Source organism: Rhamphochromis longiceps, linkage group LG15 (assembly GCF_057381845.1).
Source record: "Rhamphochromis longiceps isolate RC_006_pf linkage group LG15, R_longiceps_female_GT1.1, whole genome shotgun sequence".
In the NCBI taxonomy this organism is placed as follows: domain Eukaryota; kingdom Metazoa; phylum Chordata; class Actinopteri; order Cichliformes; family Cichlidae; genus Rhamphochromis; species Rhamphochromis longiceps.
Window position 1 is genome coordinate 8012055 of NC_140571.1, and position 16600 is coordinate 8028654.

Sequence of the window (16600 nt, forward strand, 5' to 3'; positions counted from 1 at the left end):
TGGTGATGTGGTTTGTTTTTCAGTGGAGACCCATGCGCCCTGACAAATTACCCACAACCCCTCAGGGTCCTGGAGGCCATGGTGACTGCTGTGCACAACAGTGTGCAGAGTGGGTAGGTTACATCTGTCATCTCATACAACATACTTACAGTGACCCATTCTCTGATTTCCTTTGTAGTCCCTAAACTAAACTGTCCTCACACAGCCAATGTCACAGCACTTAATCGCTTGTATTTTGAGTTTTATGTAAATCAACTAAGCCTTAAAGATTTTCTTCAGCTTTTGTCACCCTCTCTTTGCACTCTGCATCTTTTCAGTTCTATTCAAGGGCTGAAATTAACACCTGCTGAGTGTTAAATATCTGATAAATAAATGAAGATAAACTGACAAAAGGCACCTGGCAGCCTGTCTTGTAGCTCTTTTTGACGACGAAAACATTTTGACAGCATCTATTGCACCCTGGTCAGCTTTTTCATGACAAAAAGACAAACAAGGCACATGAAAACAAGGGATCTGTGACAAAAGAACCTTAAATTAATGCATTATAGTGCAGTCATGCCCACTGCATTACTTTGGAAAATGTGAAATTTCAAAGAAGAATGGCATAAATAGTAGACTTTTAACTTCTTACTGACAAAGACATAACATATAGCCGGTTACATGCTAGAGTACGTAACAGATAACCTAAACTATTTGTTTTTATTATTGGTATTCTATTCAATGTAATAACCAAAGATAAACATATGGAGCTACCCACTATAGCAAACTCTTTTTTTCCCAGATTCCCTTCCTGACCCAAACCCAAAGTGAATTTCCGGCTGGAAACCTCCGCTTGCCAAGCAAAAGTGTTAACCACTACACCATTGGAGGAACCTTTGAATTCACAGACATTTGCTGTTTTTCTTAATTAATGATAAAGTTCTTAATTGTTTTGAAAATGTCCTTATTACTACACAAGCGTTTACATCATGTAAAGTGGAAGAATTGAGATATATTGTTAAAATTTCCCATTTTACTGTTAAGTCATCTCAGTAGTAATGGTAATTTTATTTATATAGCGCATTTCATTACATGTGATAGGTGAAATCCGCGAAGTAGTCAACTTAATTTTTTTACAATTATTATAGATGTTTTAAGGCTGTAAAACCCCTCACTATACACTTTATACATTTTTCTCAGACAGGTATGAACATTTTCACACTTTTCTCTCTTGTTTAAAGACCCTCAAAGTTCAAACCTTCGTAGAAAAATAAGTCGGTATTATAGAATGAAACCAAAGATCAAACCCTGTTTTCAGGTCCAAAACATGGGAATAGAGCAGCTGCGAGAGAATTCAACATTAATGAATCAATGGTACGGAAGTAGGGGAAGCAAGAAGAATGAGTTGAGTAAAATTTGACGTATCTGACTGTTTTGTTTCGCTTAATGTGCTTCATAATGCGACGTGCCTTATGGTCCGAAAAATACGGTAACTTCTATCTTCCTTTAGCATGTCCAGAAGTCCAACTTTTTGTGCGACGGTTAGCATCGTCCTCTGCCTTTTGGGTGCTACCGCAGGTGTCTTTGATGGTGCAAAAATTTCGTCGACATTGTTGTGTTTGTTGGGGAGAAAACTTACACAGATACAGGACTTCAGAGTCACATTGCTAGCGATCGAAGATTTATGTAAATTTGACAACTTTGACACAACGTAACTGTAGCTATAGTTGAATCATTTAGTTTGTAAAAAAAACCAACAGAATAACATACTCAGTTTCCTACAGCTCAGTTTAACGTCCTCAAATCTTTGTGCAAACTGTCTAACAGGCAATTTCTTGTTTCTTGAATGAAACAAGTAAACTACTTGGTAACATTTAGACATCTTAGTGTGAACTCTACACCTTGTCTCTCAATCTCTGTCTCTTTATCTGTACCTCACTTTGCCTGCTGTCAACCTCCCTCTCAAATCCTTCTGCAGTGACAGTACCGTCACTTCAGATGACCTCCTGGCTTGGCTGCGTCCATTCTGCGGTGACGCATCTCTGCCCGTTCGGCCTCGCATCGACGTGCTGCAAATTCTGGAGAGTAACTTCAGCCTCGGAGACAGTGACGTTCGTCTTCTGCTGCTTTACAGGACTCAGGCTGTTCTCAGGGACAGAGAGGTAATGTTACTGATGCTCTCACACGTGTTTGAAGTTATGAAGATTTAACCCTCATGCTAACAAAGTGAGAAATATACTTTACTTGACAAACAAAGTGCTCTACAGAAGCACATGGAAAACTATCTACAGATGGGTAGAGAGGTCTGAATTTCCTGTTGTCCATGCTTGTACAAAAGAAAATAGAAGCAGAGAAGATAAAAAGGAAAATGGAAAGAGAAGAGAATCATTAGTGTGAAGACATACAAAAACGAATGTGTTAATTTTAATAGCACCATCAAAAAATAGTATTAAATGGTTGTGATCATACAAAAAAACTTGAATATAACATCTCTGGGATTATTCTCGTTTATGATGGACTCAGACAGTTGGAAAAATCCACAGTCTCCAACCTAAAGACCACAGGGAGTCGTTTTCAGTGGGCACATGGCATGGATAACTTGCACAGCTTCATATCCAAGTTTTGGAGCAATACACTGTCGTCCAGAAAACTGTCTTGCTCATTTCAGCAATGCTCTGCTAGACAACATTTTGCATTTTGCAAATCATTAAATTATATTTTTAATTACATTTGACACAACTTTGTTTTCTCTCCTTTTTTTAAAAAACAAAAAACAAAAACAAAACAGGATGTCACATTTAGTGTAAAATAAAGTAGCTCCATTCTAAAAGATGTCAGTGTAGGAAAAGTGCCTCAGTTTCTTGACAACATGAACACATGTCAGTGGAATCTACTTAACTTTGAATGTGTGGAAACAAGTTCTTAGATGTAATTAGAGATAAAAACTGAGTCTGAAGCTTGTAACCCACAGTGGGTTTTGCACAAGCTCCTACAACCAGGTGTTAAAAATCATACTAAGGGATAAATGTTTAGATTTGAAATAACTGCATAAATATATGTGAGTATTACTAATCCGTATGTGTCATTTGCATATTTGCAGTAGTATGTAACATATGTATGTATGTATGTATGTGTGTGGCTGTGGCTCTCCCCTCCTCCCTCCCTGGTATAGCAGACAGCTGACTGGCTAGTCACTAAGTTATTTGACTGACTAATTAATGGCCCAAGCTGGATAATTAGTGTGTAAATGTATGCAGGCAGCCTTGGGCCATTGTCAGCGCAGGTAGACAGGTGTGTGGGCCCGGACTCTTTAACTAATTAGGCGAACTCCTAACATTTGGCAGGTTCTGATGAAATATACACACACACACACACGCACACTTAACAGAGCGTACATGCAAGGGATCTGTTAATTAATCTTTTAAAAGAAGTCACGTTGTAAGAACCAGACTCGTTTCAGATGAAGTGCCACTTTCTCTCATCTCTCCCTAAGGCAGCCAAAAGGCCTTTAAGTGTGAGAGTGGGGTTCTTGTAGCCAAATGTCTGTTTTAACGTTGATTATTCAAGATTTTTGACTGTTGAAAATGCTTTTTGTGTTTTCACATCTGTACTGACACTCTCGTCCAAACGCATGCACAACAACGCGCACTCACTCTTTTATTTATTACATTTTGCCTTAATAATTGTAGCAACTTTTCATTGTGTCAGCTGCTCGACTGGAAGCAGTTGCACATTAATCATGTTGGCTAGGCCGGTACCACCCGTAAGCAGAGCTGGCACTGACAGCAGGAAGCTGCCCCAAGGCCACGCCGGAGACTTTGTTGTGGCCCACTCTGACCTTATCATGCTGGCTTACAGCCTGAAAGGGAGAAAAAGTGTAGGAAAAGGGGAGAAGTGGTGCTCGCTTAGAAGAAATAAAAAAAAAGTCAGATTCTGACAAAGGTGACAGGGGAGGAAGAAGGAAGGAAAGAAGTTGGTAATGTTCCCCCTCTCCTCCCTGGTTCCATAACTAATCAGCGCAGCTCCTTCTTAAAAGCATCCCACAGACTACATATTCATAGAAAAATGCCACATCTATAATACGTACTAGTATATACCCAGCCCTCCTGTGTCATATGCACATATTACTCAGATAGACATGCAAAAGGGTTGCCTGCTGTGATTTCCATGACAACCACGGTCTCGAGCCACAGTTTGAATTGAACTGAAAGCACTAGTATGTTTCTGTAATGCTTCCTTTTCAGCTTCTGTGTGTTTGCTGTTCTGACAAAGATATCTGGATGACACTGTTTTCAGTGATCAAAGCACAGTCTGTCTCTCACACACACACACACACACACACACAGTCTTTGTTTGTCCTTCAAGCTCGAGCCCTGGGAGCGCTTTTGCGGTTGGTATTTCTCGAGCTACTCTTGTTCCTTCTTCTTCTTGCTATAACTTGGTATTGCTCTATCCGTATTTTTCACAGTAGAACATAAAAAAATTGTATCTACCTCTGCTTTACAAACAGCCTGTAAACAATGCTGCCCAATTCTTGGCTGATATAGATTTCTAGCTCCTCAACAGTCCTGGGTCGTCTTCTCAAATTTATCATTTCATGCTGCTCCAAATGTTTTCAGTTGGTGGAAGGTTTAGAGTGCAGGCAGGCCATTTCGTCACCGTTCTTTTTGAGCACTGATGATGCCTTTCAGATGTGTAAGCTGCCACCTCTATAGGTACTAATACACTCACACACCATCAGAAATGCAGGCTTTTAAACTAAGCAATGATACGAATCCAGATGTTCCCCCTCTACTTTAGTCTGGAGGACACAGGATCCATGTTTTCCTAAAAGAATTTCAGAATTCCACATTTCCTAAGTGGCTTTTCATGAGTTTTGGCCCAGAACAACTGTGCCATTTCTGGATCACGTATGGATAGTAGTAAAATAAACATTAAAAAAATCGATTTAAAATATATCAAAATGTATGTTAATGAGGTTTTGGAGCAAAGATGATAAAGTCATGGATACGAATGATAATGAAAGGTTATTGTTGGTCTGCTGTTATGCATTATAATTGTATTGTGGATCATCAGTCCTGTCAAACTGACTGCTAACCTTTTGGTGGAAGGGACAAGCTGAAAGAAACTTAATTTCAGTCATTAATACCAGCTCACAATGCAATTCCTTTGGTTGTAGACAGCTTCCAGGCTTTCAGCATGAAGACTCTAAATCAGAGAGCCAGGCTTTGCCTGAAGGTAAAATGAATAAACAAAACCACAGATTAAACAAATGAGATATAATATGCTAATCAGCGAGCTTTAGAAGATACTAGAAGCGGGATTTTGTTGAATTTAGTCAAATTGATTAACCGCTTCTCGCTCTGAAAGTAGATGTTTACAAAGACATGAATCGCACATTATTTTGGCATGTTGGAAGTTTTTTAAGTTATAAACTGCAAAATTTTAGTTACTGTTCTAAATTGTGCTAATAGGTCAGAGCTTGTCCAGTATATACTATATGCGGACAGTAGTTACTTAAAGACCATACAGTCAAAGGGACTTGTTGAAGGCAGCTGTCCACTGGGATGGTTGCCTTAAGAACTATACTTTTTTTAGTGCCTTTCAGACAACCAGTAGAAACACTGATATGATGTATTAGCCAACTTAGAGCTAGGCAGCAAGCATAACCAGCTGGAGGATATCGGTGATCATGATAACAACAGAATTGCAGGGGCGATGTGTGGTTGAAAGTACATGTTTTTTGCTCTTTTAAAGTATAGTAATTAACATTGCAAGTATCTAGTTTCCTGATATACGTCTTAAGAGTGCAAGGTGCCATTAACCTTAGACAGAGGCTTTCTCTGGCAAGCTGCTCCTGAATCAGCTGATGCATCTAAAACTTTGGAATAGGATAGAATATAATAGCTCTTTATTATCATTATACATGTACAACAAAATTGTGGATTTTGTACTTGCATTACAAGCACATGCCAATTCAGATGCCACTTTGTTGTAGGTTTATTTTTCTTTTCGTTAGGCTTAATGAGTTAGTAGCAAAAGCTTTCACTGTTTCTCTGTTTTTAGTTGAGTTCAGCTAATGTTAGGACTTTAACATTTTCTGTAATGTTAAAGCATGATGTTTCCAACCCCATGCTTCACAGTAGGTATAGTGTTCTTGGGATGCAACTCAGTATTCTTCTTCCTCCAAACACGACCAGTTGAGTTTATACCAAAAAGTTCTACTTTGGTTTCATCTGACCACATGACATTCTCCCAATCCTCTGCTGTATCATCCATGTGCTCTCTGGCAAACTTCAGACGGGCCTGGACATGCACTGGCTTCAGCAGCGGAACACGTCTGGCACTGCGGGATTTGATTCCCTGCCGTTGTAGTGTGTTACTGATGGTGACCTTTGTTACTTTGGTCCCAGCTCTCTGCAGGTCATTCACCAGGTCCCCCCGTGTGGTTCTGGGATCTTTGCTCACCGTTCTCATGATCATTTTGACCCCACGGGATGAGATCTTGCGTGGAGCCCCAGATCGAGGGAGATTATCAGTGGTCTTGTATGTCTTCCATTTTCTGATGATTGCTCCCACAGTTGATTTTTTCACACCAAGCTGCTTGCCTATTGTAGATTCACTCTTCCCAGTCTGGTGCAGGTCTACAATACTTTTCCTGGTGTCCTTCGAAAGCTCTTTGGTCTTGGCCATGGCGGAGTTTGGAGTCTGACTGTTTGAGGCTGTGGACAGGTGTCTTTTATACAGATGATGAGTTCAAACAGGTGCCATTCATACAGGTAACGAGTGGGGGACAGAAAAGCTTCTTACAGAAGACGTTACAGGTCTGTGAGAGCCAGAGATTTTCCTTGTTTGAGGTGACCAAATACTTATTTTCCACCCTAATTTACGAATAAATTCTTTACAAATCCTACCATGTGGATTCATGGATTTTTTTTTTTTCACATTCTGTCTCTCACAGTTGAAGTGTACCTCTGGTGCAAATTACTGACCTCTGTCATCATTTTAAGTGGGGGAACTTGCACAATCGGTGGCTGACTAAATACTTTTTTGCCCCACTGTATATGTGTGTGTGTGTGTGTGTGTGTGTGTGTGTGTGTGTGTGTGTGTATATATATGTATATATATGTATATGTAATCTATATGTAATATTGCCACTATTCCCCAAGAATAGCTTCTTGACAGCCACCCTTCCACTGAGTCCATTTCTGATGAGGCGTCAGTGAACAGTAGACATCTTACTTTCCTCACATATCCTAACTTGATTTACTGAGTACAGTGCCTGTAATATTTTTGTCTTCAGCTGGTTACGTTGTCATTTTTATGTCACACAGCCACACAGGCGCCCATGCATTCCGGTGTGCCAACTCATGATAGAGGCAGACGTGTGCTATTATGATGGATGCTGTTTTGTTCGGTGGTGACCAGACTGGGTCAAGTTGGGCTGTGTCAGTGGAAAGGCCAGTGCATGATTCACAGCCGCTGCTTCATAAAGACCCAGAGATGATACATCAGAAAGAGGGGAGAGAAAGGAGAGAGGGATAATGATGGATAAAAGATATGAAAAGAGAAAGGAGTGAAAGTTTCAGATCATGTTGAATGAGAAAAAGGCAACAGCGTTTCGCTTAGCTTCCCGACACATCCTCCTTAGCATTCCAACATACTATGTAGCCAGAAGACGTCTAAAAAGGAAGATATTAATGTGCCCAATTGTAATGCTGACATTTAGGCAGTGCAGGGTGGGGGTGAAATGGGAGGGGGTTGATACAGGAGAAGAGGCATAGAGACTGTAAGAGGTGAAGTCAGGCATAGATTTTGTGACTTAATTTCGAATGATTAGTCATAAGAGCAGGGCATTCAAATGTCAACACTGTCAAGATGTGAGGGTCTGTTTTGCCTCTTTGATGGGCCTTTGTGTATATTGTCCATTTGGCCTTTTTGTCACTAACAGCCGTGTACTTAAGGTTATTTCTTTATGACATTTCAAAGACAATCAGGAAACGTCGGAAAGCAAATATGCGTGTAAGTGTAGGTGTGTGCGCTTATTCTGCGTAGGTGCACACTGTACTTTGTGTGCACTGTGCTTGTTGACGTAGCTGCCATCTCTGCTACTGCCTTGATTTCGTATTGTGGCGATGTTAATTAGTATTCCAAATCCCATGGCAGTGCTAGCAATAATGGCCACACACACACCTACACACACTCAAGTGCAGTGAAAGAAGGTGGCTCTCTGCATTAAAGCCTTCATATAGCTTTTCACTGTAAATGTGAAGGAAAATCACATGCATGTCTGTGTGGGTGAATAAGCAGTGATCACAGATTGATGCGACGTGTCTCCGTCAATGTCATGGATCATTTGCCGTGAAACACTGCTTTGATGCTGTTTGGACCAAGCAGTGTGTCATCTATATAATAATATGGATGAAGTGAGGTGAGCAGAATGTGCTCTGCCATTCCCTCCATAAGCTTCTCTGTAGCTACACCCCCTCCCGACCTCACACATTAAATCCAACCTAGCCTGTCTGACTTTTCCCGAAGGCGGGTCTTCTTCTCCTTCCTTTTTTTCCCCCATTTCACATTTCAAAATGTCATGTCCTTTTCCCCACTTGCAATTCATTGATTATTTTTTATTCATATTTGATAAGGTTGAAATTATGGGTTAGTCGGCCAAACATATTCCCAAAGTATATAATTATTCAGGTCAATCATAAAAACACATTTTATTCTTTATATTCACTTTCTGCAGTATCCAATTATTTCCTCTTTGTCCGTTCTTTTTCATGGCCTGTCTTGATAGCAGAAAGTTATATCTAAACACACTCCTGATTCTTGTTTCCCGCAGTCTCTTTATCAGTCTTTGCTTTTGTTTCGTTGATAGAATTTCCATTTTTATGCACCAATTAAGCAGAAAATTATAGAATACATCTGTTTGTGGGCTTTCATGCATATGTAAACATGACAGGCACAATATTTGAAAAGGGCTTAAGACCTCAGTGTGTTTTAAGTGTTGTTACAAGTGCATATGGGTTTGCCAACACATGGACAAACATATATGTTTGCTCACACCTAAGTGCATCTGCCCTCCCGCCATATCATAAAACACCCCCATCACAGCTGCTGTATATTTAAATATTAAGGCAACCGTTTGAAGTATGCAACACCCGAGTGCTAAGATAAGCCTTTGCTTGACATGAAAGACGTTGAAGGATGGCATACTATTTTGTTGGAACTACAGTCTTTGTTTGATATGACAGGAATACAAACAGGAACACAAGTGGGATTGTTTCTGGTTGACAGAACAATGGTGTTGTTGATTATTAACAGGCACAACAAGGAATTGTGTGCAAAAAATAATAAATAAAAAAATAATTTTATAAAAATGACAGCGTGTTGCCGCGGTGGGGAACATGTGAAGAGGAGAAGCCGGACAGGGAAGCTGGGAAAGATTTGTCTGATGAAAGCGAATGAGCCTGTACTGTGGGAAGAGGGTTTTACAAGAACAAAGAGCGAGCAGAGTCTCTTTCCAAGTAGATAAATAATAAATGTGATGGGGTTGAGAAAGCTATCTTATGGCCACAGCCTAATGCAACAGATCAGGGGTCATTGTCGTGATGGCAAAGCCCCAGCTATAATTCCACTTGTTTTGGCAGCTTTTATCTATCCCCCTTGGGCTCTCTCTCTTTTTTTGAAAACTTTATTTATGCTCTGTTTTTAACTTGGAGCAAGGAGAGATGAGCACAGTGCTTTGTCATCTTGGTGGGATCACTGATGACTTGGAAAGAAGAAAAAAAAAAGACCCTAAACACCAGAGAGGAGGCAGAGCAATAAAATAAACAAGAAAAGAAGGGATGTGCAGAGGGAGACAGACAGGAGGAAAAATAAGAAGAAAAGAGCCCGAGGACAGCTGAAGTTATAGGAGTGGGCAGCGCGGTGCCAGATGAGAAAGAGGGAGAGAGACGGTGAAAACTGAGATGAAGGGGAAGGGACTCTTGCGATGTTATCTTTTTTGGCATGTTCTTTGCTGCTTCGTAGCGCCAGGTAAACGCAGTCTTCAGCTCACATCTACCTTTGAATTTTTGTTTAAACGAAATTTTACACATAAATAATTTAAGCAAATTCCCATCTTAAGTTACGCTATCTTCCTCACACCTCGAATATTCATCGAGCTATGTGCGCATGCATGATTAAGGAGAATGAGCAGTTGTAACACTGGTTTTAATATGTTACCGTGCGCCGCTGTGTGTCGAGATGGTTTTAAGCGACAAGCTTGTTCTCTCCTTCTAACACTGATCTACTCTTGCTTTCTAGCCACTCCTCTTCTGTGTTTTGTCTTCTGAGCTCTCCCCCCTCCGGTCTCTTATCTTACTCTTCTTCCTCTCTTGAGGCGTGCGCCATTATGTACACCCAGGTGTCATGTTATGCAACGTGGGTCTACTAAGTTAGTGCACAGAAAATGCAAAACGAATAGAGGGAGAGGTTAGAAAAGCTGTATTTGTTTGTCATTGCACTCAACTTGTCATGTCATGCATACACAAGGGTATTTGTGTGGGTTTTTGTTTTTTCTCCACAGGCCTGTGTGTCTTTATCTCTGCACTTATGTTTCCCCTGCATGTTTTATGCGTCTCACTTTCAACTCGTAATAAACTCCTGAAACCCCTACAGGCCTCGAGGCTTTGCCCTTTTGGTGTTTGCTTCTCTTTGCGCTCTCTCTCCCTCTTTTTTTTTTTTCTCCCCCTAAACCTGCCCCCTCTTATCAACTCCGCTCACTTCCTCTGCATCGCTCATTTTCTGCCTCACTCTTCCCAGCCCGCTTTCTCCCCTCTTGTGAAGTGTGCGACCTCTGTAACTTTATTTTGCTCGTCGCTGGGGACATTAGCCAGAGCAGGTCAATGAATATTGATGAGCTCATTCAGAGCGCTCTCAGTAAAGGCCAGACAACGAGATCTCTGCATCCCATGGCTCCGCTGGCACTCCCAGTCCGATACACTGACATGCCCACATCCCGTGTTCTCTCCCTTCACTTTTTTTTCTTCTTCTTGCCTCTCAGGTCAAGGACTGAGATAATTGCCAAGTCATAGAGAAGATTATCAGGTAGCTTTGTTGATGGGGGCAAAGGTTCACACAGTGTTTCACTAATAGCCCATGTAAATTTAGGAAGAAACGGAGCATCTGTGACTTGAATTTGATTTTGAAGAGAAGCAGACTCATGGGTCACATTAGCTGAACGAGGCTGTCAGGTGTAGTGTTGCTTGTGATGCAGAGTATTTCAAAAAAAGAGTTTACCATGCACATTTTTGTTAGTAACCATTTTTGATTAATCGGTGCATGGCAATTGCAATCATATGCATGACCTTATCATATCGTTTTAAATTTTAAAATGTCATCATGAATTACAATTTGAAATTAAGTCTAGAAATATGAAAAAGGTTAATTTTTTTGAAACAAAGGTCAAAAAGCAACATTCTCAAGTATTACCCAACAGAAAAGTACATTAACTGCACACTTAAGGGTGGAGATGAACTTGAACAAATTAGTGCAGTCTAACCTATGGGGATATTGTAAATAATGGAACTTTAATTTAATAGCCACAAAAACTTGTTACTTTATCAGCGGAAGTAAGGAAGAGGAGGCAAAGTATGGGGTTTTTTGTGGGGTTTTTTTTTTTTTTTTTTTTTTAAGAAACAATAAAATCTGGTTCAGAAATGTGTATATGTATAGCTTTTGAGATTAACTAGCCTTCCTGTCATGTTCGTGTTTAATCTGACCAATTTACAACTTAAAACACTCATAAATACCGTGTTTTACATCTGATTGCCTCAAGGCCTTATAATATCCTCCACACTATGCACATGAACATATAAAAGCGATGATCACGTCTTTCATTGACTTTTGAGTGTTTTAATCAACCTTGTTACATCTGTGGTGCGCCCCTGTGGGGTCGTTCAGTCAACAACCCACGCAAATGACCCACTGAACTGAATTTGGTGGTGAAAAATGTTTGTTATGCTAATTTAAGAGCTGTTAAAACAGACCGGTCAATTTTTAGCAGGAACACTAAAGTAAGGAGGTGAACAAAACTGGAGGGCTAGTGGAAAGACAAATTGTGTCTTGTAATTTATTGATGCTTTTATTTTTTGTTGTAATTGTATTATTTTTATTCCTATGTTCAGCACTTTGGTCAGTGGTTGCTGCTTTTAAAGTGCTTTATGAATAAAGTTGGTTGCTCACTTAATTTGGAGCAACTGGTCATGACAGTCCTTACCGCAAAACTTCCGCAAAACAGTTTCCTGGACCAGAAATTGGTTTGGGTGGTTGTCATTTACTTTACATAGACAACCACCCAACATATTACATATTGACGCAATTAGATGCCCAGGTATTTATAAAAAAAATGCTATCCCCCTTCATGCTGCTCGTTTGATAGAAAGGGGGAATTGAGAGTGCTCGTCGTCGTGATTGAAGTAAGATGTGATGAGTGTGGGAGAGAGCTGCCAAGACGGACAGTGATGGACAGCACTCATCATTAACCCGTCGACCACAGTGTCACACCGGCAGGTGATGATTTGTTAACTATATACTTCCACCAGTCACTCAGTTGCAAGGAGGGAACTTGTGAGGAATGAAGGGATGGTGTCATGTGGTGCTGGTCTGCATGCGTGTGGTGTGATCTAATAACTGCAGCATAAATGGAGTTTTTATTTAAAGTTGCACTGACGGTATGAATGAGCGCTGTCTTGAAATATCAGTGTCCTTATTACTTACATCTTTCCACCATGAGGATGATATTTTGGTAGGGATGGGTATCGTTTAGGTTTTATCCGATACCGGTGCCAAACCGGTACTTTTGAAACGGTGCCGGTGCTCAAACGGTGCTCAAACCGGTGCTTAAAGAATGGAGAACACAAAATTGGTCCAAAAACCTCTCATGGTCAGCTGGTTTTTTGTAAAAAGATAACAATGTTAGCCTTTTCTGCAGCTATGGGGCATATATGGTATCACTCTTGGCTGGAAGCAGTGCTTAAACAATGGAAAAAACACAAACTTTGTCCAAAACCTCTCATGTTTAACTGTTTCCCACTTTTTCTTTGGTCATTTTAGCCTTTTTGGCCAGGGTGAAGGGAGTATCTGCCATCAAACAAGAAGACAGCCGCATGTAGCTATGATGATGTTTGCTAGTTCACCTTACATGCATTAATGTAATAACGTGGTTAGCCTACTCAACGTAAATTACACACGAACAACATTAAGCTACTCACGCAGAAAAGAACGGCTGCTGCTGCATCATCATCCTCATCATTTCTGCTACACTGGCAGGGCTAGGGGCCAGGATTCTCCTCTTCGTGTTTTTGGGGGATGTTGCTAACTCCGGGTCCGATAACAGGCAACCCACCCGCAGTAGATGTGCTCGGTGTGAGGTCTCGCAGCAAGCTATCAAATACAGCGCATTTCTGGGCTTTTAAAAAAACCGCTATGCGTCGCCAGGTGTTTCATCGGATTCGAGGTGTTACCTCCTTTGACAGTATCACAGTATCAGCTTAAAGCACTTGTTGCAGGCTGCTGAGTTTGCATATTTTGCTGTGAAGTACAGCCAGGCTTTTGACCGCTTCGCCTTGGGCATTTTTAATCTGTAGCTCTGCTCTAAAAAAACGTACGTACCTGGACCCGCCTACTATCCTCGGAAACGTAAAATGATTGGCTAGAAGTGTATCACAGCTCAGGAAAAAAAAGCACCGAAATAAAGCACCGAAATGTGCGCTGCTTTTCGGTCTGGTTACTACCGTTTATGTCAGAACCGGTGCCACACCGGTACCCATCCCTATATTTTGGTGTTTGTTTTTACAACTGGAGGGAGGACTACCAAACAGTTTTTATCTTCAATGCTACCAACAATGACCGTCACAGGGCTCCTCTCAGTTACCATGACTGGCATGACAGTTTGTATAGTGTGTAGGGTTTTGTGTTATCTATTAGCAAAAATGGATTTTAGTTTTCTTAATTATGATAAAGTTATCGATGATTATTGTGTTTTGATTCATTCATAGTTCAACTTAATGTAGGCAGTAAGTCATCATCCAGTTAGCCAACCGTTTTGCTTTGATTGTGCAGTATGAACAATGGGGAAAAACAGACTGAAGGCATACAGAGATTCACATTTTACCTGATATCCTTGGGTCGTTTAGCTCAAGCAATGCTGTGCCTCAGTTTTCAAGTATTTGTGGCATTAGTTATTTACCAGTTAACAGTGAATTTGAAGTTTCTATTATATATGCCTATCTAAATACTCTATATATTATTTTTTTATATTTAGTGATGTAACATTATATTTAAGTTAGTGCTGTCAGCGTGCGTGGGGCTGCACGGCGTCAACGCATTAGTGCAGTTAGCTCTTAACGTGTTAGCGTCGTCCAGCCCCACCCACGTGGCGATCCGCAGTAACTCGCTAACCGAGATTTAATGCAGTTACTGCATTAATGTCATTTTAAGAAGATTAACGCTGACAGCACTAACTTAAATTTATATATGGGCTGTGCATGATTGTGTTATATAGCACATATTATCCACAATTGTTTACACTGTAGTCAGTGTTGTTCATTATAGATTCTAGCCATAGGGTGTTTTGTTAAGGCAGACAGAGGCAGAGCTGTGACTCTGTGCTGTTTTTCTAAAATGAACCTCTGATGAAAGTTATTGATGTTGAGAGTTTAAATGGTAATTATTAAACTTTAAAGAAACTTTAAAAAACCACTCAGAGCTTGACCAGCAGCACTGATTGTTGAGTCTAGGAGTTATTTGTCAGACTTCCCCCTTGCTGATTGTGAGTGATTGAGCTGTTTGTCTTCTACATTTACGGACAACTGAGATTTTATTTTTTTTGAAGCCATGATTTGATTAATTAATAAAAAAAAAACAACTAGTGCATGTTGAAAATGTAAGCATTAATCATCAATCACTGTCATCAGAGCTGTATCTGATACGACTGCAGTAGGTTCCTGTCTTGACTGTAATCCGTTTAGTCTGCAGGTAATATATATAAAAGCCTTTTACTGCATTAAGTAGTCGCTCTGTTTCACCGAATGTGAAAAGGAATGACTGCAGAAGTAGACGATAATTTAGTGGAGGTGGTCAACAGCTGTTGAATATTGCAGCCTTTTCATTTTCGGAGAGCTGTCAAAAGGAAATGTAGATATGAAGACTGTTTTCAGAACTCTGGTTGTCCCCTCAAACCTCCAGCAAGTAAGCAATTACTCCAAGGGTTGCTCTGTTAAATCAATAATTTAGGGGGCGATCGTGGCTCAAGAGTTGGGCGTTCGCCTTGTAATTGGAAGGTTGCCGGTTCGAGCCCCCGCTTGGACAGTCTTGGTCGTTGTGTCCTTGGGCAAGACACTTCACCCGTTGCCTACTGGTGGTGGTCAGAGGGCCCGGTGGCGCCAGTGTCCGGCAGCCTCGCCTCTGTCAGTGCGCCCCAGGGTGGCTGTGGCTACAATGTAGCTTGCCATCACCAGTGTGTGAATGTGTGTGTGAATGGGTGGATGACTGGATATGTAAAGCGCTTTGGGGTCCTTAGGGACTAGTAAAGCGCTATATAAATACAGGCCATTTACCATTTACCATAATTAAACCTCAGCCTATGAACACTTTGGTTAAAAAAAACCATGTGCAGTAGATTTTTGTCAAATGTTAAGCAGGCCCCTTATTTCCCTATGTTTACTGACCATGTGATCATACCTTTCTTTCTTTTATGTGAAGCTACAAAAGGTATCTACAGACTGCAACATCGTTATGCCCACAATCAGTTTTGAACTAAAAGAAGAAAACGTAGGGTCATAAATAAGTTTGTAGGGTCCTGGGAATTTGTTTTAATGGAGTAATGAGTAATTTGATGGGAGGCAACTTGTCTAGGAGCAATCGTTGTCCAACTTGGACTGACTGCAACCGCTCCCAGACAGTCTGCAAATAATTCCTGCCTAATTTATAAGAAGGCAGATTCCCAACCTGTTGCAATCAGTCTGAGTCACTCTGGATTGATGAGCACAACTAATCTGCCATGCTTCTGGCTATAAAAGCAAGATCTTTTTGCAGATAAGCTGTCTTACAGCAGCTGCGTCACTGCTTGTGGAGGAATTCCTCAATTTCTGTGAGGTTCTGGGTGAACTCTTGCTGGGCTTGCCGATTTATCTTTTATGACAGATAATTATCACAAACAAGACTGTATGTAATGGCCAACTTGACCCCATTCAATTGCAAACTTATAGCAGACTAACAGCAGCGTATTGCCATTTTATTGTCACCTTATTGCCGTCTTGGTTCACCAAGTGCTGCTGTGAAGATGGGATCTGACTGCGAATGGTTGCAGACCTGCTTCCCCATCTTTGAAGAAACCATTTCAAAGGCTGCAAGATCAAATGCTCATTTCACACAGTTGCAGTAATTCTATTTATCTGGCACTCTACAACTACTGTTGTCCCTAAATAGATTTTTAGCATTAATTGAAGCTTGGCAGTCAGTGGACTTTCCACCAACATAATCACCCCAAACATACACACGTGCTCATACACATATGCTCAAGTCAAATAAAGCCTGATTTGGCTTCTTTTTTTTTTTTTCCCCTTAAAATGTTGCT

At 40.7% G+C, this 16600-nt stretch overlaps 1 protein-coding gene across 2 annotated transcripts in view; it reads left to right on the plus strand.

The window, feature by feature from the left end:
* The window catches only part of nbas (NBAS subunit of NRZ tethering complex), a 181506-nt gene that overhangs the window by 128372 nt on the left and 36534 nt on the right, over positions 1 to 16600 (plus strand). Inside the window, exons 48-50 of one of the 2 annotated variants that reach the window (XR_014907717.1) lie at positions 24 to 113; positions 782 to 1383; positions 1958 to 2088. Coding sequence is in view for 1 of the 2 variants with exons in the window: in XM_085383241.1 (XP_085239367.1) it covers positions 24 to 113; positions 1958 to 2141 (274 nt within the window). In the remaining variant the exon portion in view is untranslated. Of the gene's footprint in view, positions 1 to 23; positions 114 to 781; positions 1384 to 1957; positions 2142 to 16600 lie in introns of those variants that run through there. The other variant, XM_085383241.1, reaches the window with a different exon arrangement.